The sequence below is a fragment of the Lepisma saccharinum genome, chromosome 1, assembly GCF_977018435.1.
Source record: "Lepisma saccharinum chromosome 1, izLepSacc3.1, whole genome shotgun sequence".
Classification (NCBI taxonomy): domain Eukaryota; kingdom Metazoa; phylum Arthropoda; class Insecta; order Zygentoma; family Lepismatidae; genus Lepisma; species Lepisma saccharinum.
Genome location: NC_139229.1, coordinates 114203997 through 114228418, shown reverse-complemented (window position 1 = coordinate 114228418; position 24422 = coordinate 114203997). Strand labels below are relative to the sequence as shown.

Below are 24422 nucleotides of genomic sequence, written 5' to 3'. Positions count from 1 at the left end.
TGGGAAACTGGATGTTCAGATGGTCCCTAACATTTTGACCAAAATGCAGGGAAGTGCCATCATATTGAAAGAACTCAGGGAAACTGCCATCCTCGATCATGAGGAGATGGAAACACTTGTGTATCCAGTATGTTCAAATAATCCTCGGCATTGAGGGTACCGTCAATGAAGAAAGGTTCTACCACACGGGTTCCCCATATGCCACACCATACCATCACTTTTGAACAGAGGACTCTCCCAGATGTATCCACCCAATGAGGATTAGATTCAGACCAGTATCTCATGTTTTGTCTGTTCACCTCCCCATTGAGATATAAGTTTGCTTCATCACTGAACAACACCTTGTGAGGGGGTAACACCTTATGGGACATTTCTTCTGCAAATTCAACCCTGCAGTCAGGATCATCCTCACTCAGGTGTTAAAGCAACTGGATCTTGTATGGATGCCATTTGTGCTTTTTCAGAATCCTCATAATGGAAGCATGACTCGCGCCAGTAACGTAGCATGACTACGGGTACTACGGTGCAGACTCAATGTAACTGTCGCCAACACAACAGCTGTTGATGTTGCTTCATCTGTGGCTACCTTAGGCCTACCTGATTTGGGCCTGTTTGGAACAGATCCAGTCTCTGTGAACGTAGCGATCAGTTTCTGCACAGTGCTGTCAACAACGGGAGCTCATTCTGGATGGCGTGGATTGAACTCGTTGGCGATGACTTTCCAGCTTCTTTCCCCACACATCAGGATAATTTCCATGCATTCTGCTTGTGTGAGCTCCATTTCTTACTGCACCTGCACCAATGAGAGAAACCGTTGAAAACACTTCTTTAACACCCTGTAGCATGAACATGAATAGAGTTTTGCAAATATGAATGCTACTATCGTGTTTGTGAGCTTTTTCCAGTGTAATTTCATGTCACATGCCTAGGTTCCCATTTAAAAAAAAAAAGTGATCTTGATCCAAGATGGAAGCTTTCAAGATGGCGACCATATTTCAAAAGCAGTTCAGTAGGTTTTCCCCCATCCCAAAACTACATGTACACACATAAAATTTCAATAACCGCATGCATTTCGGTTTTATTCGGCCCGTTTCACACTTTTGGACCACCATGTACAGAGCATTGTCTTTAACCTTTACTCTCCCGATGATACCATATGGCATCATCAGAAGAAGGTTGTACTGCCCCGATTATACCATATGGTATCATGGTGGTGATTACGAAATGAATGTGCTTTTTGGACCTTTATACTCTTATGTTTGGGTGGAAACTCTGACACAGGTCTGGAGCAAGCCTGGGAAATTCACATTGATGACCAACCTCCCCCCTCTCCGCAACATATCCATTCCACATTTCCGAACAGAGTTTCACATTTTGGCTCATTATTCAACTTGTATGGCACCCAAGAACATGAAACATGTTTCATTCTCTTGAGAAATGTCCATTCTTTGAAAAGAATACTAAAGTTCGCGCCTTCTCCACAAAATAGCAGGAGAAGAGGGGGCAAACTCCAGATTTTTTCCCATTGAAATTCAAGGGTCGTGCCCCCCCCCCCCAAGCCCCCCTTCCTCGGACCAGCATTCTGAATTGTACACGGTTGCATGCACTGGTGTTTTAGGTGGAAAACAAGTTATCCGAAGTAGATTGCTCCCATAGGATAACAATTTTCCTCCAATGAGTGTTCGAATTTAAAATTCCTGCCGAGAAGCCCAGGCAAGAACGGGAGTATTTTCGTAAACCTGCTCGGAAGTCTAAAGGCTAACTAACTTCTGGGATCATTTTTTTGTAAATTGCTTTTGCTGTTTATGCAAGATTTACTTTGTATATTTTAGAAAAGCCTAAGCTCAATAATGAGCCAGGTCTTGTGGGATATGGCCTGCTAGTAATTAATTTGAATGACCATCATTAGTTTTCATCTCAATGCCATTGACTCCTAAGTACTATGGTGTATTTTATTAACTTTTAACTAACCTTCAGGGTTCATTGGAAGGCACTTACCTATTCAAGCAGCTTTCATCGAGTTTATTATAATCATCATTTATTCTCTAACAAGGATATTAAGTTTCATCATGAGAAGCTATAAAATCTGTTTCTATTCACATAGAGAAATATGCAAAATTTGAAATTCTCAGTGAAAAGACCTTGAAGACTGTACTAGTGATGTGAATGACAATGGGAAAGATGATGGTGTGGTTGATTCAAAGTATAAATGAAAATGTATTGAAGTTCGGTATTTCAAAATTACCTAATGTGTGAAACTAAATCTCTCCGTAACACTTCTATTGTTCTACTAATTGAAGTAAGAAACTGATGAGTAGTGTATCCATATATCAAGAACATGTGGAAAATATTAAGAAAAATATGCAGGGGATAAATCCTAGAACAAATCTGAAGACAGATATTTATTCTCATTTACGATTTTCAATCAAAAATTTTCAATAGCTTATAGAATATATACATATAGATAATCACAATGGACAAATGATTATGTTTAATGATGAAGACAAAATCTGTCTTAGCAAATTTTGTTCATTTACCTCTTGACTGTGTCCTACTTTTCAGACTACCTGAAGAAAATTATTTTACATTGCTTTTGTTAAACTTTTCGCTAATCACAATGAGGAGGGTGAATGACGATGGTAGATGAATTGATACGGGGACACAATCAAAAGAAACACTGATGCCCAGGGGCGACCTGAACCCAGAATATTTTGATGGCAAGATCATGAGCTCAGCCGTTGAGGTAGCTCATCTTGGTTATAGAATTTTTAAGAAAATAGTATGCACAACTGTATTGATAAAAACAAATTGGGACTGTAAAAAGATGTGTGAGAATTGCAATGTTAAATCTTGTGGCTTGTGTGGAACAAATGGGGCTAATGTCCTGGCATATAGCGCTGCAGCAATTTATCTGCCCCTATATGGGTGAATGGATCATGTGGCACAAGAATTAGTTTGATTGTTTCAATACTGTATATCTTAATTGTGATATTAATTGATATAATGATTAGTGATTGTCTCTTTTGTGCAGATTCTGGTAGCAGCACAGCATCGAGAATAAGCCCGTCAAGCTCTGGATACAAGTCTCAGTCGCAGCGCTCTGATACAAGCACAACCATGTCTGCCACACCTTCGCCTACTCCAACACCTACATCCCAGCTCAGTCTTTCAGCACCCTCTCCACAGTCACAGGTGAGTCAAGTTGAGAGACAAAGTAATACATCAATAAGTTTAAATAGGACTTAAACGAATGCCACCACACTTACAATTTCCATTAGTATCGATCCTTAAAAATTGTTCAAAATATTCATTGATATTAATATGCAAGTATTCCACAAAATAAAATCCTTAGAAAAATATTTTGACCTAAAAGGGATGAGGTGACATTTGTGTGGAGAAGTTACATAATTTAGAACTGCTAATTTGTATTCATGTCCAGATATTATTAGAATAATTAAATCAAGAAGACTTAGGTGGGCAGGCCATGTGGCACGAATGGGAGAGGAAAAAAGAGTTTACAGGATTCTTGTTGGGAAACCTGATGATAAGAGACCTGTAGGAACGCCAAGACGAAGATGGAGGGATAACGTTGAGATGGACCTAAAGGAAATCTGTAAGGATGGAGAAGATTGAATTGATCTTGCCCAGGATAGGGACAGATGGAAGGTTTGTTGTTGCAGCCATAAACCTTTGGGTTTAAGGTGGCGAGAGAGTTAAGTATTCCATTGCAATTACATGCATCAATTGGCTATAGTTTCACTCTAAAATTTTCAGGAATTACATTGGAGTATTAAAATACCTCTCAGTTAATAACAAAATTCCGTTTTTCACACAGTGTTGGTGCAAAATAAAAGTAACCTTTCAACTTTGCATAATTTCCAAGACATTTAGTGTGTGAAAGTGTTTTACAGACTCAAGACTCCTAAAATGTATTAACAAATATAGATGTTTAAATTTAATCCTGATTGGTATCAGCTCTCATTCTCATTTTTTACTTGTTTTTCTCTGGTTTGCAGTTTAAATCTCATATCAAGACTTCTCCCAAGGTGTGCTTCATGGCTCTCTTGAGTTTTGTGAGAAATTCCACAAGTGCTTCAAAATTTTCAGTGTAGTTTTCTCCCAATAACACATCATACTTACTTAATTATCCAGCATTACAGTTCTGGATGAACCTTGGCCTCCTTTTTGGGGGGGGGGGGTCTGAACAATGCCCTTTTTTTTTTTTCTTTAAGGTAAGGTCGTCAGCCCTACGCTCAACCTCTAACCATAGGATGGGGACTTTTTCTGTCAGGGTGTCCTGCCTCTAGGAGAATTGCTGTCACCTCGGCTAAAGAGTTCCTCCTACCCTTTCGCATTGTGCTATCTAATTATGCACGTGGATGCTGCCGTTGACCATAAGTGATACGGTTCTTCCGCCACCATTCCTTGATGAAAGTCCTGCTGCTAACTTCCATCATCTCGACAGACCTAACCTCAAGTTACCCTCGAGTAGCTCTGCCAAAATCCCCTTCTCTCGTTTGTTTGTTGGCCCATTCCTCCGAAGGGATTGATTACCACAACCTCAGAATTGGTTACTCGACATAACAGGGCTCACAGTGTGTATGTGAGAGTGGAGTTGGAGTAGATAGGCTAATTGACCTTGCTTGCGGAAGTCATATGTTGCGCATCATACTCCGTTGAACCCCAATAACACATCATACCTGTTTGTACAGTATGTTGTCAATGGATAAACTCCTAACTTGACTTTACCAAACTTTCTGGGTTTACACTCAAAATTTAATCCTGACTTGAACACAGAAAAAGAAAAACTGTATCAGAGTTCCAATTGTTTTCAGTATTCTAAGAATTAAAACAAATGTTGTAATTGGGCATTGCAATTTATTTCTTAATGCTATGATGGAGTTCAAATTTGTTATTTAGTAGTGAATTATTTTTTAATATTTTTCTTCTAGCCTTCTAGTCAGATAGTGTTGTCCCCAAGGAGTAACGCTACACCCCCTGAGTTACAGGGTCAAACAGTCATGTGGGCTGTAACAAGTATGGAATCTGTACCCCCAGGAAGTGTACTTATAAATCCACAGGTGAGGAAAGAACTCAGCATGTTTGTTGAACTGGTTTTTAAGTTCTGTGTTGCATTAAATGAAGTATCTTGTTTGCAAATTAGAAAAGAAGTGATAACATATTTTTTCAACACTTGTATCTTTCTAATGCCAGTTGTTCATGACACTTGTGCCTTTCACATTTCAACATTTTAAACAATTATATATTTTCCACATGCTTGTTTGTATTACAAGAAGCTTGTAAGTCTTATTTTATAATTTCACACATCATCTCTGCTGTATCATACATCGTTCGACATACACAAAATTATCAGCATTTTACCAGTATGTCTTGACCAGTCAGTACAGATACAGTACCAGTGGCATATCTGAAAATTTGACCTGGTTTAGCACAACAATCCTTATTTATTGTATATATTTATTATATATTGATATATGGAGTCAGACAACTCCAAATTTCCCAGCAATTTCTACATATGTACACAAAAAAATTGGTTTCCTGCCTGTAAACTAGATAACACGAGAGAAAACGCCACTGTACAGTACTGATTCTGTCCAATCTGTAATATGTTGAAATAAATAGTCATAGTAGTTGATTAAGATTAGCAACCAACACTGTAGATTGTAAAGCTTTTCTTTTCTTGCTATAAACTGAAGTAATTTAATAGGTTTTTATAGATATTTTGTAGCATTTGTTGCCAATGTATTACATACTGCATCGTGAGTAAGTGTAGAAACTAATGCTCCGTCAGGGTTCTCACAGACTTGGAAATCCTGAAGATGTGAGAAATCAATCTATGGGTAAAAAACGTAGAGGAAAGTTGAAATTTTTAAAAATCATTCATGCACATTACTTGCCATAATTTTGGAAGTAAAAATAAATGCCTTGATTCTCCTTAAAACTTTTTTTATTACCATGTTTAAGCACCATAGAATAGTTTGTAAATTTATTCTGAAAAATTTAGGAATTTATTTTGGCAAACCCGAGTGGGAACCCTGTTACAATTTATGCATATTCTACTTTCATACACATTACATTGACATAGTACTGTATTTTGCTAAAGTATCTGTACATTATGTCCAGAGAAGTCTCTGTACTCCTACTTGCATGTATCCTGTTGCGACTGTGTTAGATTTTGGTCAGTATTCGGTGCTTGGGAAGGATTTTGTTTCAGTGGTTGGCTTCCCTGCTCGGAAGGTCACATAAAACACTGTCTCGAATTCACATATCAGTTGTTGTTTCTATAGGTCATGTGAGTGGGCATAGTTACAGTGCCCACTAGTGCATGCATGTGTGGATGCACAAACCACAACACATGGGGCAAATAATGCAAAGTTCACAAGTATGTTATAATAAATAGATCCATATGTGATAGTAAATAAATGTAATGTACATATATCTAGAGGTAATATGTACTATGTAACATAATCTAGGGGTACAGGGACTTTCTCAGACACCCTGTATTATGAATAAAATGTTCTTTGGTAGAAAATTGTGTGTGTGTGTATATATATATATATATTAGAAGTATTAGCAGTAGTGTAAAATGCAATTTAATTTCCAGACTGGACAGCCATATGTAAATTCTGATGGTTCAGTATATCGATTTGATCCTGCAAACCCACCCAAGGTAGTCCAGCCAAGTACAGAATGCCCTTCTGTCCACAAAATGCAATCGCCGCAAATATCTGCATCGTCGCAGCCTGCACCAATCAGCTCAACCCAGTCAACTACCATGGCCATAGCAGGGAATACGCCGGTCGTATCGTCGTCATCTGCATTGCTCACTTCACCATCACTGCCCCCAACATCATCGTTACCCCTTGCCCTCAACCCACCCAACCAACAAGTGGTCATACCAGCTCCTTCGCACTACGTAGCAGTTGGAGATGGTGTATCGAGACCAGTGGTTACAGCAAATTCCTCCTACCAGCCATATAATAACCAATCGGAACTCGTATTCACTCAAGCGCAACCAACACAAGTATTATATACTACTTATAGCGTTTCTGTGCCTGCGTCTGCTCCTGGACCCCCACCTGTGGACCAGCGACATGTTCAAGCAACAGTAAGTAGTTATATTTGTGTGTTTGCATGATACACTGCATGAACTGCCCCGGGTGGGAAATATTTTGTCCACTGATTGCATCTCCAACTTCATCACACGTAAATTGAATATATAAGTTAAAGCCATGCTTTTAAAACAGTATCCCTAGTTGGAGTAATGAGTTTTTAACCTCGATAATCATATTTTAATGTTAATTTAATGTTTTTTTGTCCACTGACTACCTTGTATGACTCTTGTCATTTTTCTTAGTAATTGTTCTGTACAGTCTAAACTTCGAGAGCCTGGTAATGAGTACATTAACAAACATTGATTTTATTGATATCACCAAGTCATTTAATTTTCAAAAAGGGGAACTGAGATTGTGCCAACCGTAGTAAAAAATGTTCAGGATGAGTTCTGTTTTTGGTAAAGGCTCGTTTATTTGCATTTCAGGATAGCAATATGACATTAACTGATCTCAGTGGTTATTTTATGGGAATGAGCCTGACATCAGGTGTGGTGCCAGATCAAGGTGGTGGTGGGGATACAACGCAGCAACATATATCTTCAACACCCACTCATCCAGGAGCACCGCCCACACCTGTACCTCCCCCAACTCCACAACAGGCATATGCTCCCGCATATCCCAGCTACTGGCCTGGCCAGACTCAAACTAGTCCAATGCAGGTACACTTTTTTTTTTTTTAATGGCATACACATAGTTTTTTTCCATGTATATTTTCAATGGAACAGTTTTTCTCATTGCTTGTTCCTTTTTCTCATGAGAATTCAAATGTTAATTCCACTCATTTTGTATAAACTGTCAAAATTGATTTCAAATTCCATATTTTATAGTGTGTAAACTTTTGTCGTCATTGTTTTTCTACACATTAACCTTGGAAAGACATTAGCAATAATTTGTACTTCAAATGACAGTTAAATATATTCTCTCTTTATGTAATTATACCAATTTTGGTGGCTTAAAGCCACCATTCAAAAAGGACTATTAGTTGAAGTTCTATCAAAATCTCAAGCAGGTTCAACACGAAAAAGTACAAGTATGCTGTGGTTTGATTGAGGTTCAGTTAATAACCTTGTAAATTGTGGCAGCGAGTATCAATATAGGCAAAAAAAAAAAAAATTCACAAGTTATATTTATGTATGTCTTGTTTACATGTATGTGAAACCACATATGGTGTGTTCCTGAAAGTAATTATTTGGTATTTTGTTTTTCAGCCCTTATACTATGTACCTCCAGCTGGAAATGTGGGATCATGTGGCCAACAAGCGACGCGTTTTGTATATCCCCAGTATATTCAGTCTCCTGCAGGACCACCACCTACTCAGACCCCAGCCCCCACACCAACTCCTGTCCTTCCTCCAAATGCACCCCCTCATGCTCTCATCAACCAGACACAGCCTTTGCAGTCGCAGGATCGACAGCAACAACATATTCCTGTAACAGGTCAGTGTGTGTTGTGTGTTTGTCTTTTGTTTATTAAAAGTTGCAGTAGTAGTTCGAAATATAAATAGTCACAATTAGCCTATAACTGTGAACATTATAAATGGTAGAGCATTGACATTGTGCTCTTGATCATATCGATTCGTCAATGTTTTGCACTGATGTGCTAATTAATGCAATAATTGCAATATTAATGTGTTAAATGAAGATCTTGTTTCTCACCGTAAAGAAATAATGATTGTTCTGGAAAGGTGTGTGTATTATAACAGGATCTCCAGATCTCAGAGTTGTGCGTGACAATATTTGTGAGCAAATTTGAACCAAGTGGAACCACATTCCAGATATGTAAAACAGAACAATTCATTTGAAGAGATTGAAAGAGATGGTAGCAAATTAACATACTAAAATAAAGTACTCATAAAATCTGTTTTTATGATGTTCTATTAATTTTGGTGGTCACTCCACCATCCTCTCGGGAATGTGTTGTACTGTTGCTAACAGAAGACCAAGCAACAGTATACGCTCCTTAGAGCACGGTGGCAGTGGCCACAATTTTGGAAACAAGTAAGTACTTCAGTTTAATATATTAATATAATTGTCTAGTTAGAATTAGAATGAATTTGTTTTATACTAAGGATGGGACAGATTAATTGTTACTCTATCGGTATCGGCTGATATGAACGTATTGGTTTATTGGTAAAATTACTGATTATTTTGCAGATTCGATATTCTGTAAATATCTTACAATTTAGTTAAAAATTTGCCTTTTGGTATAATTTTTATGGATAATCTCCATTCCCTACTTTTTAAAAAATTAAATGTCTAAATATGCAACTTCGTTTGCACTGCAGTCACCTCCAAAACACACATTTAATAGGGGGTCAATGAAGCATTCTGGTTCTTCAAGGACTATTTGGAATTTTATATCGGTCTCTGTAAATTTGATATCATACTTTATCGGCATGAGCCAAAATTTCATATCGGCCCATCCCTATTTTGTACTGACTTTTAAAGTATACACATTTTTGTTTTTCTCAGGTCCATATGTTTCCACGTACCCGGTGGTTAGCTACGCTACTCCTATCATGGGGGCAGGAAATGGAGATTGCATTCCTATTTCTCAGTCAGTATATACAGTTCCATCTCAGCCAGCTTTACAAATAGCTCCACAAGCAGTCTACACACCAAACAGTATTAGCATGGCCAGGTAAGTTGTGTTCAGTTACCTGCAGACCACTTTTAAATGCAAATTTCTCTTCATGCCGTTGTATGGCACAATATGTAGTCAAATTTTACCAGAAGAGGACATAGCACTTGCCTTGTCATTTTGGATTGTTACCATATATTAATATCAAAAGATCCAATCCTTCTTTCTTTTGAAGGGGCCTCCCCTATGGTGTAGTGGTAGCGTTGTTGCCTTGTAATCAAGGGGTCCCAGGTTCGATACCTGGTGGAGGCACATACTGGTTCGGATCCTGTAGGTCCAGTCCCAATTAGCCTTACTGTGTATAAAGTGGACTTAAAACACAAACTCAATCAATCTAACCTTCTTTCCTTTGAGATGCTTAGTTAAAAATTACTAGGTGGCAACAATAGGAGAGTGGAAAGATAAGTTTATCATCTACTGGGAAAGATAGGTTTATCATCTACTGAACAAATATTTGGCTTAAACTTTATCGTTTTATCATTTCTGAAGCTAAGGCACACTGCATTTTGTTGAACTGGTCTCCATGCCGGAGTGGAGTGCTCATCTTTAATGTGCTACAAAGTCACAGATCCCAGGTTCGAACTGTGGTCAGGCATGGATGTACCATTCATTGTGTTGATCCCATCAGTTATTTGCTCATCATTGCAATTAACCCAAGAGATGAAAAAGTGCCATAAAATAATGGAAACTGGGAAAATAGTGATTTTGTGTAAATCTGACATTAATTTGTACTAAATAGTTGGCAAAGTAATGAATATTTCTTTGTTGAACAAAATTTGTGCTTCATTTGTAATGTGTTAAAATTACAAATAATTGCTTCATGGCATAATTGTAACCTTGATAATTATAATTTATGATATAAATTTCACTTATAGATTGTAATTTCTCATAAATTTCACTTTCATACATGAAAACTTGAGTGCAAAAAAAAAGGCAGAAAGAACTTTAAAATTGTACTATGTGTTAGAAACACGATTGAGAATTGAAAAAAGCAGGAACACACACAAATTACTTTAAAATAATTCAGCAAACCAATCTAAAGGCAATTCATTGTTTCATTTACAAATTCATACTTTTTGCATGTTTCAGTTTGAGCAGCTCACAAACAACTACTACTACTCCATCATACACTGGAGGGGGAGGAAGCATTACCTATTACCCAGGTACGCAAGTTGTAGCTCCCAATGTAGGAGTTGGAGTACCATACCCACAAGCACCTGCACCTACACAAATGCCTGGTGTCAGTTACAGAACAGCAACTCCTCCGCAGACTCCAAGCACTCAGAATGTGAACGTGCAAGGCCAGGTAAGTGTTTATAACAACCAGCATTAACTTTTTTCAAGATCATGTTGCATCATATCGCACACGGATAGTTAATGTCAGATGATGTTTGAGTGTGATGATATTATTTCTTCCCCTGACCTCGAAAACCTGCAAGAGTCAGGGAAATTAAATTTTACTTTGTACTAAACACATTTGACTCTTCTCACCAACTAGCTTCCTGGTTGGCTCTGGCATCTGGGCTCTCAGCCAGCATAATTATCTGTGGGATTTGTGTTTGTGATTGTCCTTTCATCAATTTCACCGTATCCCATTCATCCCCATCTTTGCAATTAGCCAAAAAATGGTAGAAACTCAAAGTAAAATAAACTAAATCTGAAATTTTACTATTATTTTCCTGTAGTTTACGGTTATTACAAGCATAAGAAAAGAGTTTTTTCTTTGTGACGTTTCAGGAGAACACACGCTCCTTTCATCAGACATTTATTTTCATTTTGACTAAAGATACAGTTATAACAATGGTTAGTAATTTTTAAACAAAAAGAATCTGTTATATAATGGATGTTGTCAATGTTACATTGTTGTAATATAGCAACTTAACTGTGAAAAAAGCAGTCTATTTTTTTTTATTTATTTTTTTATTTTTTTTATTATGAATCCCAAATATCATCAGGTAATTCAAATTCTTATGCTTGTAATAACCGTAAACTACAGGAAAATAATTCTATCATGCAAGCAATGCGTACATACAAGAAAAACTGAAATTTTACTACTGCAGTACTTTTATCCAGTCAGTTACAATGTCAGTGGTATGGTTTCCAAATTACTGTGGGAGTACTGAAATGTCACAAAGTTGAGAACTATAATGCTTGTTTATGTAACATGTGATTTTATTGTTTTGAACTAAGATACGACAACCATGGACAAATTTGATTAATTTGAATTAAATCAGTTATATATACATACAGTGCACCGTTCATTTTACTTTTTTGTGAGGACCAAGTTTAAAATACTTGAAATACAGATAAAGTTCAATATAAGAAGATTGAATGTATAATGAGGGAAAATGTAACATCCACTGTACCTAAAAAATCTGGAAAAGTCCGGTAATTTGATTTGTTAAAAAATTTTGGAACCCTATAATAGTTTTCCTTTACAACAAATCTATTGAACCACTTAAACTTACTCAGTGGATGAAAAAGCCTAATCTGTTCACATTTCAATCATAGTTTCTTATTGATCTCTTTATATTATTAAAATACAAGAGAATCACTGTTCCAAATACAGTTGGAAATTTAGTCCTTGATTAGAAACATAAGATGGGCGAACTTTTGCTTAAGAATTTTTTAGGAGAGATGTATTCTCTCTACACTTAAATCCATAATTTGACTTTAGAAACAAACCTGTGGGAAATCAATGACAGTGCCTACACTTAGATATATTTTATTTCTACAATCAAATGTTTGTGCTCTTATACTTTCATACCATAATTACATACGCCAAGGTGCATACAACTAATTATCTTGGTCCTGGTAGGATTAGACAGTATCTTCCCTACAGTTAACCACAAGGTACACCTCCTTATTTCCCATACATCTTGCATCTTTAAAGGTGTTCAAGCTTATGATGTTTAGGACCAAACCTCGATCCAATGATTGCTATAAGCATTACCTAGTGAAGAGCATAGCTGATGAAGTAACTTAGGAATTTGTAGAGATTATCTTGCAAGTGCACATTTCTGTATCTTACAAATTTGATGGCTTCACCCATATGCCAATTACCACATGGCTGTTTTGTTTTTAAATGTATCACAAAGCAGCCTATTGTATGCACACAAACCTTGATTTGGTATTTCTAATCTTTTTTCAAGTTAAGATTTCATCTCCAGTTTGACGAAGAAGACATGTGATAAATATCCCAAATCAACGTAGATAGTTTTCTTATTTTAGTCTGCATGAGCACATACATTTTATGTAGCAAACATATAATATTTGTGGATGTGTACACCATGTAATGTATGATAAGATAGCATGTATTTACTCACATATGTGCACATACATGCATGTAGATGTGCAGTATTGTATTTATTTTTCCTGTAGCAGAAAGACACCTCTATATAATATTTTTTTTTTTTACTCCAGAATTTATGCAATGTGGGTCATCCATTTGTGTTTCTGAATGGAAACTACGGTATGTACAATGCAGGCAGTAGTGGTAGCCAAGGAACTCCACCAAGCTCAACATCACAGTCCACTACACCACCAGCAGCAGCTCAGTACATTCCCCCAAACCTCATGTCTAATCTTGGAGTTTTCAGAACTAATGTGCAGGTGAGATCTTCAGTTTATCACAGCATTCTCTTTTTGTTTGCTTAATTTCAAGCTTGTTGGACAAGAAGAGTGTGGACACACATTACAGTGACCTCTTCATAGAATGTTTAATTTCAAATATGGACTGCTTAATGCTGCCATAAATGGCTTTAAAAATGTATGGAATTTTAGTATGTGATTTTAGAACTTGCAGAGCAAATATTGATTCCCGTGGCACCAGCAGTATAGGAAGGAGGTTCAGTAAAGAATCATCCAAACTTGCTTGCAAAGGTTGATTCTTGGCACAAGTTTTACTCCTCTTCTGCGTAGCTCCCTTGCATATTTTCCCATTGGTGGATGAAGTGAGGAATGCTGTTTTTGTTGAAGTCATCATGTTGATGTTGAAACTTTGGGGATTAGGTTTCTTGAGGAAATGATTGGAGAGAAAGAAATGAGAAGAGGCCCGATGGTGCAGATCAATGAAATATGCTGGATAGGATAATATTCCTTCAAAAACCCAACCAGTTTACAGCTCTGGCTTCAAATTTGTCCATGATGCCACTTTGTCACATGTTTAGCCATGTAGCAGAAAAACCAAGTGGGACAGGGATGCAAGTTTCTAGTTTCAGTACACAGTTTGCTTCACACGAAAGTGTCATGTCTGCATTCTTGATCGAGTCACCCTTGCAATACTGGGAAGAACCAGTACATTCCAGGTTCCAGAAGTTTTCAAAGATGTATCAAACATTACTTTCTAAAGAACAGCATAATGATTAATATTGTAATACAAATAATAGAAGCGTAATTGTTGAAATATGCAAATATAAATGCATTAATAGTGATGGGAATCAGTGTTGTAGAGATGGAACAGATTAATCAGTATTCTATCAATGCATAAATGTTGATTTACTGGTTGATCTGTGCTACTATTTTTACCGATCTGTTATTTCTATAAATATTAACTATTGACAGTTCATAATTCTGTCATTTTCTAATTGTTTGTAAAGAATATCAAGGTGTAATTTGAGTACACTGATTTTGTAAATTTCTAGAAGTAAAAAATTAAGGACCTATTTAGATTCATTTAACAATGTACGTGACAAATATCTTTCATCAGTAAATTTTCTCTTGTTACGTTTATCTGCATCAGTTAAAATTTCATATTGTCCATCCTTACATTATTTTTAAATAGTTATTTTAGCGCAATCATCAGATGTCATACATAATGGACTCACTCAGATTTTATTTTGCATGTCTCTACTGGAATATATGGTACTGCTTCACTGTTGTAATTGTGCTCCTGTCTTCTCTAACAGAAGTTAGGATTCATACCGTACACTAAGCTATAAGTGTGGAATTTATTGCTGCCTGTTTCATTGTTGAAATAGGGCTTAATCTAGAGATTCCAAATAACAATCCCTGGATCAACATTCTTATTTTTATTTCATGGCTTGGATTAGTGTCCAACCAACACAGTGTTAAGTTGATCTAATAAAAAGAAAAACATTGTCAGTCCACACATTGTCCCCAAGAAATGTTTTTATTTATTGAAGCTACATTTTATAGGGAAAAAAGATGAAAATGTCTTAACTGGTGGGTTTATATTTTTCCAGATGATGTCTGCTGTTAGATCTGGCACTCCCCCTCCTCCACGGAATTCAGGAAATACACAGTTGTGTAGCATGCCCACGCTTAGTAAAGCATACAGCACTCCTATGGTTCGAGACCAGCAGAGTAAAGGAATCGAGCGACACGATTTAGTGGAAAAAGCAACATCATTAAGTACTCCTTCCACACCAGTGGGACTGCGCTTTCCCTCTCTCCCAGTGTATGGACTCCGTATTGTTCAAAGTAATTGATTCTGCATTAATTAGTAATATTGATGTACTTAACTATAGACAACACAAGTTTTTAATTGAAGACTGTGGCTTGTCTGGTACTAATAAACTGAAGTATCATCATTGATGGTAATCGTTGAAGAAAATTATTAGTGTGAATTATGTCTCATGCTTGCAACATTAGATAAGCATTGTAAGCCATTCTTGAAAGCTCAGTTATGGTGGCAGTTCCAAATTTTGTTGCGTGCTTACTTCTTCCAGTTGGCACCAGTATGATACTCTTTTTCAAGAGTAGGAGTGAAATTTCCTTGTAAGAATAAAATGTTGTAACGATTGTAACTAAATGCAGTAAATATGTAATAAAATGAAACTCTGTAGAGTGTCTGGAAATTCAGTATAGTAATGTTTAGTTTTAAAATAGTTGTCAACAAATCTAAAAGCAAAGTAATCTTGATGTGATGCAACTCATGAAATCTCATGGAAGTATGAGAACTCTGATGGAGAAAAAGATCCAACAAATATTAGCATATTGATTTATCCTGTTTATGTAAGTAAATAATTAGTACTGGCATATCAGAAACTTATAACAACTATATTTCTTAAAAAATAACTTGACAGGTCTTAAAAATTCAATAACGAAGCTATTTTTTTCAAGCAGAAGCTTCAATTTATTTCTCTCTTGAAAAAGTTTATCAATAAAATTGTCTAATTTTATTGGTCCAGTATTTATAAAAAATGCTTTTCTGCCATTCTGTTATTTTTATGAATATAAAGTTAAAATTTGTATACTTTGATTTTATAAGGTAAATTCCAAATAGTTTGTTTCACAAGTCAAAACCCATTAATATTGTTACATGCATTAAGGAGGTGAATGAAAATGTTCAGGGTCTTGTGAAATATTTGCAATTTTATAAAGATGACCAAGAAAGTTCTGTCAGTTGTTTTACATACAGTTAACTCCAAAGTTATGCAAATAAGATGACCACTTGTTGACAAGCATATACATGTGCAAGAAGCAGCTTGTTGTCGATGCAGATCTGTGTTGACAGGTGAAGCATGGATACTCCAAACAGTGTCAATTATGAATATTAAGGGCCTGTATGCTGTGCAAGTTTAAACTTTATACTAACACGATAACAGTGGAAAGAAATATGTGTCATGCTTTCAGCTGTGGTGAGATTGAGCAGACAACACAACAGTGATTTAAAAGATTCAAGCATGTCAATGAATATCTCAAAGATGAACCACGTGCTAGAAGACCAACAGCTGTGCTCAGTAATCCTCTGCAGGTGAATATTTGAGACAAACAATGGTTGAGCATGTGACCGCTTGGGACAAGCATTCCATGTGAAGGCAGAAGTAATTTGGAAAACAATATAAAGTGCATTGATGGGTCCCACATGCTGGCTGCTGCTGAAAAGAGAACACAAGCAGATATCTGTTTCCTTGCTGTCGCATTTGGAGAAGGGTCCTTTTCTAGACAGAGTGCTGACATGTGTTGAGAAGTGGGTTCTTTACGATACTTCATGGCACTAGCATCACATGAATCCATTCCAAATCAAAAGAAGCTTATGCTCTGTGTGTGGTGGACTGGCCAAACTGTCATGCATTGCGAACTGCTGCTACCTAGCCAATCAATGCAACTGTGTACTCTCAGCTGCTAGAAAGTATTCATAAAAGCCTGAATACCATATCAGTACTCGTGAATTGCAAAATTGCCCTCTACTTAGCTGGTAATGTTAGGCAGTGCATTACTAGGGTCATGCATGATACCATTCTCCAACTTGGTTGGGAAAAACTTATACATTTGCTGAAATCCTTATATATTGCCACATCTATCATCCGTTCCATTCACTGGACAATGACTGCAGTAATGATGTGCTGTACACTATAAGCTTACGTCTACATGTAATCTACGCATAGATTACATTGGGTTGTGGTTTACAAAAATAAAGAAAATAAATTGTATGCAAGAAAAACAACAGATGGCAGTCATGAGGCAAAAGTAGTCTTTTCTCCATAAAACAGTACAATATTTCCTACGTTAAGTTTTTTCCTAGGTGAGAAATTGTTTAAAATTGCAAGGAAGAGTATGAAAGTTTCTTCTTGCACATTAGCAACTGATATAGTGTAATTTTGTTTTACAGTGCCCTTTGCTAAGTTATCACCTTTCACCATGTTGTTTACATATATTACGTCATATATATGTTTAAAATAGTCTACGTATAGAATGTAGGCTATCATTGTTTACGCGTAGACGTACATCACTGTACTGCAGAGGATGACAGTTGCAAAACCTAGACACTGTGAAAACTGCTCGTCATGACTTCATTAGTTCACATTCCACAGTGTACTACCACAATGGGATCCCTAGTCTTTCAGAATGTTGATTCTGATGGTGACTATATTTGACCTGCCAGGTCCGTTTCACATCACTTTCTGGCATCTGGTGAAAATCCAACAGAACATTTCTTGGTTACCTTTATATATTGTATTGGTAGAATATCATTATCAGAAAATTTTGTAACTATTTTTCAGTATCTGAAAATGTTCACATAGTCTATCCCATGTGTGTGTGTGTGTGTGTGTATGTAAATTAACATGTTATACTTTTGTTCATGTGTTATGAATTGAGTACAAATTTGTAGTGTTAATACACTGCACTACAATGTGATTTTCAATATATTCTTTTCTATTAGTGCAATGCATTTTGATAATTCCAGGTGATATGCGTTTAGTTGGATCTCCAATACAACATGCTATGGCATCGCCAGCCATGAGAATGCCATTTGTTCTTCCTCCGCCTCGCCAGCGGCAACCTAGTCCTGCTCCAGGAAGCTATTCATCTCACGGGAGCACAGAAACTTCGGGAAGCACAGGTAGACCTCCCAAGTTGAGGAAACAGCGATCAAAGTCCTCAGCCAAGGGTAGAGATGGCTCCACTCTAACGCCACAGGCATCCCTTGATTCACCAGATACAGGTGAGAAAACTATTCAGTTTTCTTGTACATGTAGGCTAAATATTAATGCATTGGAATAAAATACTCATTTATCCATGAAACTGGTGTTTAAATTTCAAGAGGAAGGCAGTGCCAGAGGGTTAAAATAATGTCAGGACTTATTACAAACAATATACATATATACAAACACATAAATGATACATGGTTGTTGGTTGCTCACGTGGCATGGTGTGGGACTTGTATTACTCTTTCTAATGAAAATGATAACGAATACCTATGAAGTACATATGGTATATTTTCCAGATCATGTAAATGCCGTATTTACTGGAGTACCCTGCGTAATTTTTTTAAATAAAAAATAAAAATTAGATAGAATATTAGGTGTGGAGGCTACTTGGGTATAAAGCTCCTAACCAGATTAAATGCCACTTATCCTGTGCAGGTAAACAATTTTTGCATATTTTATTTCAAATTATCCTAAGAATAAAGGTATTCTGTTTATGTCCCTAGTTATATCATAAATTCTGTTAAAGTTAATAATGAACTACAGGCACAGTGAGCAAGCTGATATATTAATATTTGGATGTTACAAAGGTGCAGGTCTTGCAAACACAGATCACCAATCACTGTTCAAAATGACCACCTCTGGCCTTCACACAGGCCCGAAGTCTCAGAGGCCAGTCATCGATCACAGCATGCACGGTCTTGAGGGGAAAGTCTGCCACTGCCTTCACAAGAGATGCTTGAGACTCGCAAGGTTTGGATGTCTCTTCCTACAGACCATGCCCTCCAAAACGGACCACAACCTGTAGTCCAATGGGCTGAGGTTGGGGCTCCTGGAGGGCCAATCAGCCGGAGCAATGAAATCTGGCACATTCCTCTGAAGCCACTCATGGGTGGTCTTTGCCGTGTGGGCCGGTGCCGAGTCCTACTGGAAGCTCCATGGCTCGTTGTTGAACATGGTGTGGATCAACGATTTCACAAGTGGCTCCAACACTGTTGCTTGGTACATACACATTTGCAGATGTTTTCACACCATGGTCACAGAAGTGGAGGTCAGTTGTGCCATCGTACGAAACCCCCCACCAAACCATCACTGAGGTGGGATGATGGCCTCTAAGGAGTCGTGGTGTGTTTTCACAAGCTTCCTGGGATGTTGAGACATAAACACTTGTCGTTTTGACGATTGTAAGACTCTTCAATCGTGAAGATTTTTTCATCCGTGAAAAGGAACCTCTTGTGGCCACCATTTACGTAACACTGAAGGAGTCTTTCTGGACCTTAAGCTGTGGAGTGAGGAAGTAACAAGTACTTTGCCGATAAGCACGGAGTTCTAGGTCACTTTGGATCACAGGCGACATCAACTTTTTCGAAATGCTCAGCTCTCGAACCATCACTGCTTGTTTCCTGACAGTATTTCGTCGAATCCGCACCGCCACTGCTTTCAGGAGCTTCTGGCTCCTCACTCGGCAAGATCTACCTTTCCTGGGTCGGTCCTCAATTGTCCCTGTCACAATATCTGTTGATGGTCCGATGCACGATATTCCTGCTGATATTCAGTTTTTTCAGGGTGTTGAAAGTGTCCGATGGTGATTTGCCAACTTGTGCAGTGCGATTACTGCCACACTGTTCTCGTATACACCCCACTCCATTCAACTTGCAGTGAAATTCACCTATCCGCTACCACAGCCAAAAACACAATGATACTGGTTGTTGTTTGATCCAACATTTAGGGTTACCTTACCAACCAGTGTTGCTATCCCTGTCTAAACTTTGTAACATAATTTATGATATGACTAGATACACTAAATGGTTGTCAATTCATAATCACACTTTTTTTATGTGGGTACTTTAATTTTCATAAACTTGAATGGGTTTTAAAATCTGGTAACTTTGCCAGGAAATGAGCCAGATTATAAAAAAATCCTTGGTAATATAACAAAATGTTATCCATGCACTTTTGTCTAGGTTGATTTATTTTTTTCGTGGTTTTCTTAGTTTTCCTGAATATTCTGTTGCAGGTAGTATTCTAGCAGTTCAAGATCTCCCAGCTGGTCTTAATAGAGTTGATACAGAGCGACAGCTGGAAGAACTAACTCGCTTAGGAGCCACAGTCCATTGCTTCCATGACTCTCAGTGGTGCTGCCTCTCCAATTTATCTGCGGAAGTTGTTGTCGCAGGGAAAATGCCCCTTCGTGCAGTCTTCCCTTCAGATGCTTCCGCACAGAGTGCTCTAGCGTCACTGTCAACTACGAAGTTCACTCTCCGGCCTCGACAGCAACAACAAGATGTTCAAGGTCTACCTAGCTGAGATTAGTTTTTATCCTAGGTTTATAAGGACTAGGATAGGGCATGAATTCTAAAAGACTGCAGGGATGGGGTGGGAAGCATGTCGCAGAACTATGGCAAAGAACTACAGACAATGTTACGGGGGGTCCAAGGAGAGCGTTCAGTGAGTTATTGAGAATGTGATTGTTAGTGTGGTACTGTTAATTAGTACATCTGCACAAGTATGGTATTAGATATTTCCGTTAAAAAAAAATAAAGATTATTAAGGTCACTTTAAGTATGGTACTGTACAATGAACCCTGCACATTCAGGGAATATTTTTTTAATCGTGTGATGGTTTGGACAATGTAACAAAGGATCTTAGACTTTAGTGTCTATTTTTTGTTGGTTTTTTTCAGTTTATGAAAAAATATAAGAAGATTGGAACGAGGTGATGAGTAAGGAATACTGTTACATAATGGTGTATTCTTCGTTTTAAGATAGTTGCAAGCATCCAAGAAGAAAATGTGGGTCGCTCACATTCAAAAGCCATTACTACAGGAGTCTGGGAAGCAGCCCTGTAGTTTTAGATTGTTATATATTATATATTGATATATATATATAAAAATATAAATATATATATACTGAGCATCTCAGCACTTCAGGAATATCAGAAATCAAGGTATTGTGATTTCTTAAAGAAAAGAACTAAAGACTGTCAGATGTTGATTAGACCGAGGAAAAGTGCAGGTAACTTGTAGTAAACCCCCGGCTCAAAGGAGTTACTTTTTTTCTGTTTCCCTCTTGTCATGATGTAAGTGAAATGGAACATTGACAACTTTTATGCAATTTTTGAGAGACCTTTTCCAATCCTTTCATTTATCCTCTACTGTCTCTTCCTCATGTTTATTCTTGGTCCCTTTTCTTGTATCCTGTATCTTTTCCCCACATATATGAATCTAAAGAACCATTTCTTCCTGCCCAAAGCAAGGATATGGAATAAAACTTCCATGTTTATAGAAATAAAAAATAAACAAAGCCTATCTGGATTGCTCAAATTTCTTCCAAAGGGTCATGCTGGTTTGTAAAGAACTGATGCTTTTAAAGAGGTCAGTTTGAACAATTGAGGAACATTGTTTGCTTTGTGTGCCTGGAGATGTATGGTTTACATTTGTCACCCAGATTTTTCCCCTGGTCTGTTGTTGTATGTGTTGTAGTAAGAAATTTTCACTGTTTATGTTGTTTTCATATAATTAATAAAAACTGTACTTCAGATCTTGTTATAACTATTTTCCAAGTAAATTAAATTATGATTCGAATGCACAAACAACTGTGTATAATCAATTTACCGTACCTGGTCACCTTGTAATACATAGATTTGAATAGAGGTAGGTGTAAAATCTGAATAGTAAAAAATGTTGGAAACTAGTTCATTTCTAACCCAGGGTGGCTACTCACTGGCAATTATGCATGAATTCTACGTGAATTTTTCTCAGTAGACGTGAAAAATAGTAACTTTTATTAATCCCAATCCCATTGAATTTATACATATTTATTAATGCCCTGAGGTAAGGCTTTGACAGTTTCTTTTATTTTTATCGAGGAAGGAAAAGAAAAAGCTGGGTGGAAAATAAAACTGAATTCTGTCAGTTTGCTTTGTTCCTGTCCTTTTATTTTCAGAACAATCTGACAGAGTGAAGATTATTGCAAGATATCTTGCAAGTTGATTAGGTAAATTTCCAGTTCAAAATTCTTATACAGTTAACAATTTTTCGTAGATTAGTATATCCCACAACATTTGCGACTTGTGTTTGCAGATATATTTTGAGTCTGAGTATGTGAAGAAGCAATTGTAAACTCCACACCTTAAATTATATACCCAGGTGTATATATACCACTTAATTGAATTAAATTACAATTTTTGGATACATTGGAATCTCACAGACTCTTTATATTGTTAATATATTTGTGTATGTCTATGTGTGGGTGGTGAGAGGCAGTAATACGTAAAGTTGAAACAGAGAAAGTTCATCTTGAAAACCAGGAATTATACTTGAATTTTATCAAGATCCCAGAGTAGCCACCCTGTAACAAAATGTTGTCACTAGTTATTAATTTGGTGTAATTCATTCAAATGAATGAATAATGTAAGTGTTGGTGTGTCGTGGTAGCAAATTGAAAAATATTGATGTTGGTCATAATAAGAAATGACTTTAACCCATTAGTGCCCAGTGCCCACATTTGTTGGCGCCTGTTGGCAGTTATTGATCATGCCCACAAACTATGTAAATAAAAATTGATCGTGAAATTGTTGGTATTATCAGTTACGAGTTGGCAACAGTGATCTGCAGTAGCGTTATCAAATTGAACGTTGCATTCATTTTGGCGCGAGCTATTGTTCAAGTACGTTGTAGTTGATAAGTCTACGAGCATGGCGAGTTCCAGAAGGTAAGTTATTTTCTCATTGTTTTTAAACAGGTCTACCTATTATTTGTTAGGGTCATTTTAAACTACTATGATCTATGTTTATTATTATAAAGTAAAAGGTTCTTTGAACTTCATAGCATAGTAACAGTAAGGGTTTAATTTTTACTGCCCACTTTTGTTGGCACTGGGCACAAGAGGGTGGGTGAACTTCTACAGCAGTTTTCGTAGCTATTTTTTTTTTTTTAACATTGAGCCGTAGACCTATATTTCACATGAATTGTAGTTTACACAAAAAACATTGGTTGCAAAAGGAACATAGAATATTTACTACATCGCATTTATAAATTATATACCAAAACGATTGAAGTTTATGAGTTTTCTTCATTGCGGAAACGGATTTCCTTTGTATATGTTTTGTTATATAGCCATCGGATTTTTTCTAACATCAAGGGCATAAAAGGTAGGCTTGGAAATACTGTCATTTAATGCCTCCTTGCCATTCGTTCTTTTCAAGTTGAATGAAATTTTGTTTATATCTAATGGTATCAGATAAATACAAGCATTTATTTCATTTATTTTTCTTTCCAGGCTAAATGTTGAAGAAATCGCAGCTCTACTTGAAGAGGATGACGTACTTCATGCGGATGTGTATATTCAACCACCTGAAAATGCATTGGCCAGGATGAGGATAGCGCTTCTGAAGAAGATTTTGATATCACACATTTATCTGGTAATCAGCTTCGAGGTGGAACCATACCAGGGGGCCTCAACAGGTAATACTATTCCTGAACTTGGAGTAGGTGGTTCTGTTGTTACGGAACTGGTCAACAAAATGCCACCTGATACTACATATTGCCTGTACATGGACAATTTCTTTACGTCCCTCAGATTGTTTGACTCCTTACTTCAAAAAGGGCATGATGCAGTTGAGTAAATCGAGTTGAAAAGGCGCCTCTCATTAATTCCAAAGTGTTCAAGAAGGAAATCCGTGGTTCGTATAACCAGGTCACGGGCACAAAATCTGCAATAACTTTGGTGCAATACAATGACAACAACGTTGTAACTGTAGCATCGACGAGCTGTGGTGTGCATCCATTGAGGAAAAGTAAAAGATGGTGTCGAGCAGAAAAGAAGCAGATTTTTATAGATCAGCCAGCTTAAATTGCGAGGTACAACACTTACATGGGTGGAATAGACCAAATGGATCAGAACATATCTACTTACCGCATCACAATTCGAAACCGAAAATGGTACTGGCAGCTCATTGCTTATTTTCTAAATGTTACAATGAATAATGCTTGGCAGCTGTACAGATTAAAAACACCCATTGGACACCAGCAGGGTCTAGATCTTCTCGCATTCACCCGCTTTGTAGTTCAGAATTATTTGTCTAGGTACACACAAGAGCGTCCAAGGCAGTCACGAGTATCCACAACTGGGAAGATACGAGTTGACGATAATATTCGACTAGATGGTGCTCTTCACATCTTAGAAACCAACAAAACACAAACACGATGTGGAGAGTGCAAGAAGAATACTTGGAAAAAGTGCAGAAAGTGCA

The 24422-nt window shown here is 37.1% G+C and overlaps 1 protein-coding gene across 9 annotated transcripts in view; it reads left to right on the top strand.

Moving 5' to 3' along the window:
• The window catches only part of LOC145999525 (uncharacterized), a 156446-nt gene extending 134692 nt beyond the window's left edge, over positions 1 to 21754 (top strand). For 8 of the 9 annotated variants that reach the window (XM_083136560.1, XM_083136552.1, XM_083136525.1 and 5 more), the window contains 11 exons: positions 3032 to 3192; positions 4953 to 5081; positions 6626 to 7129; positions 7562 to 7795; positions 8345 to 8573; positions 9609 to 9777; positions 10867 to 11083; positions 13201 to 13389; positions 14982 to 15219; positions 17930 to 18187; positions 20188 to 21754. In XM_083136560.1, coding sequence (XP_082992686.1) covers positions 3032 to 3192; positions 4953 to 5081; positions 6626 to 7129; positions 7562 to 7795; positions 8345 to 8573; positions 9609 to 9777; positions 10867 to 11083; positions 13201 to 13389; positions 14982 to 15219; positions 17930 to 18187; positions 20188 to 20477 — 2618 coding nt within the window. In that variant the 3' untranslated portion in view covers positions 20478 to 21754. The remainder of the gene's footprint in view (positions 1 to 3031; positions 3193 to 4952; positions 5082 to 6625; positions 7130 to 7561; positions 7796 to 8344; positions 8574 to 9608; positions 9778 to 10866; positions 11084 to 13200; positions 13390 to 14981; positions 15220 to 17929; positions 18188 to 20187) is intronic. The other variant, XM_083136569.1, reaches the window with a different exon arrangement.
• Positions 21755 to 24422: the final 2668 nt, after the last annotated feature.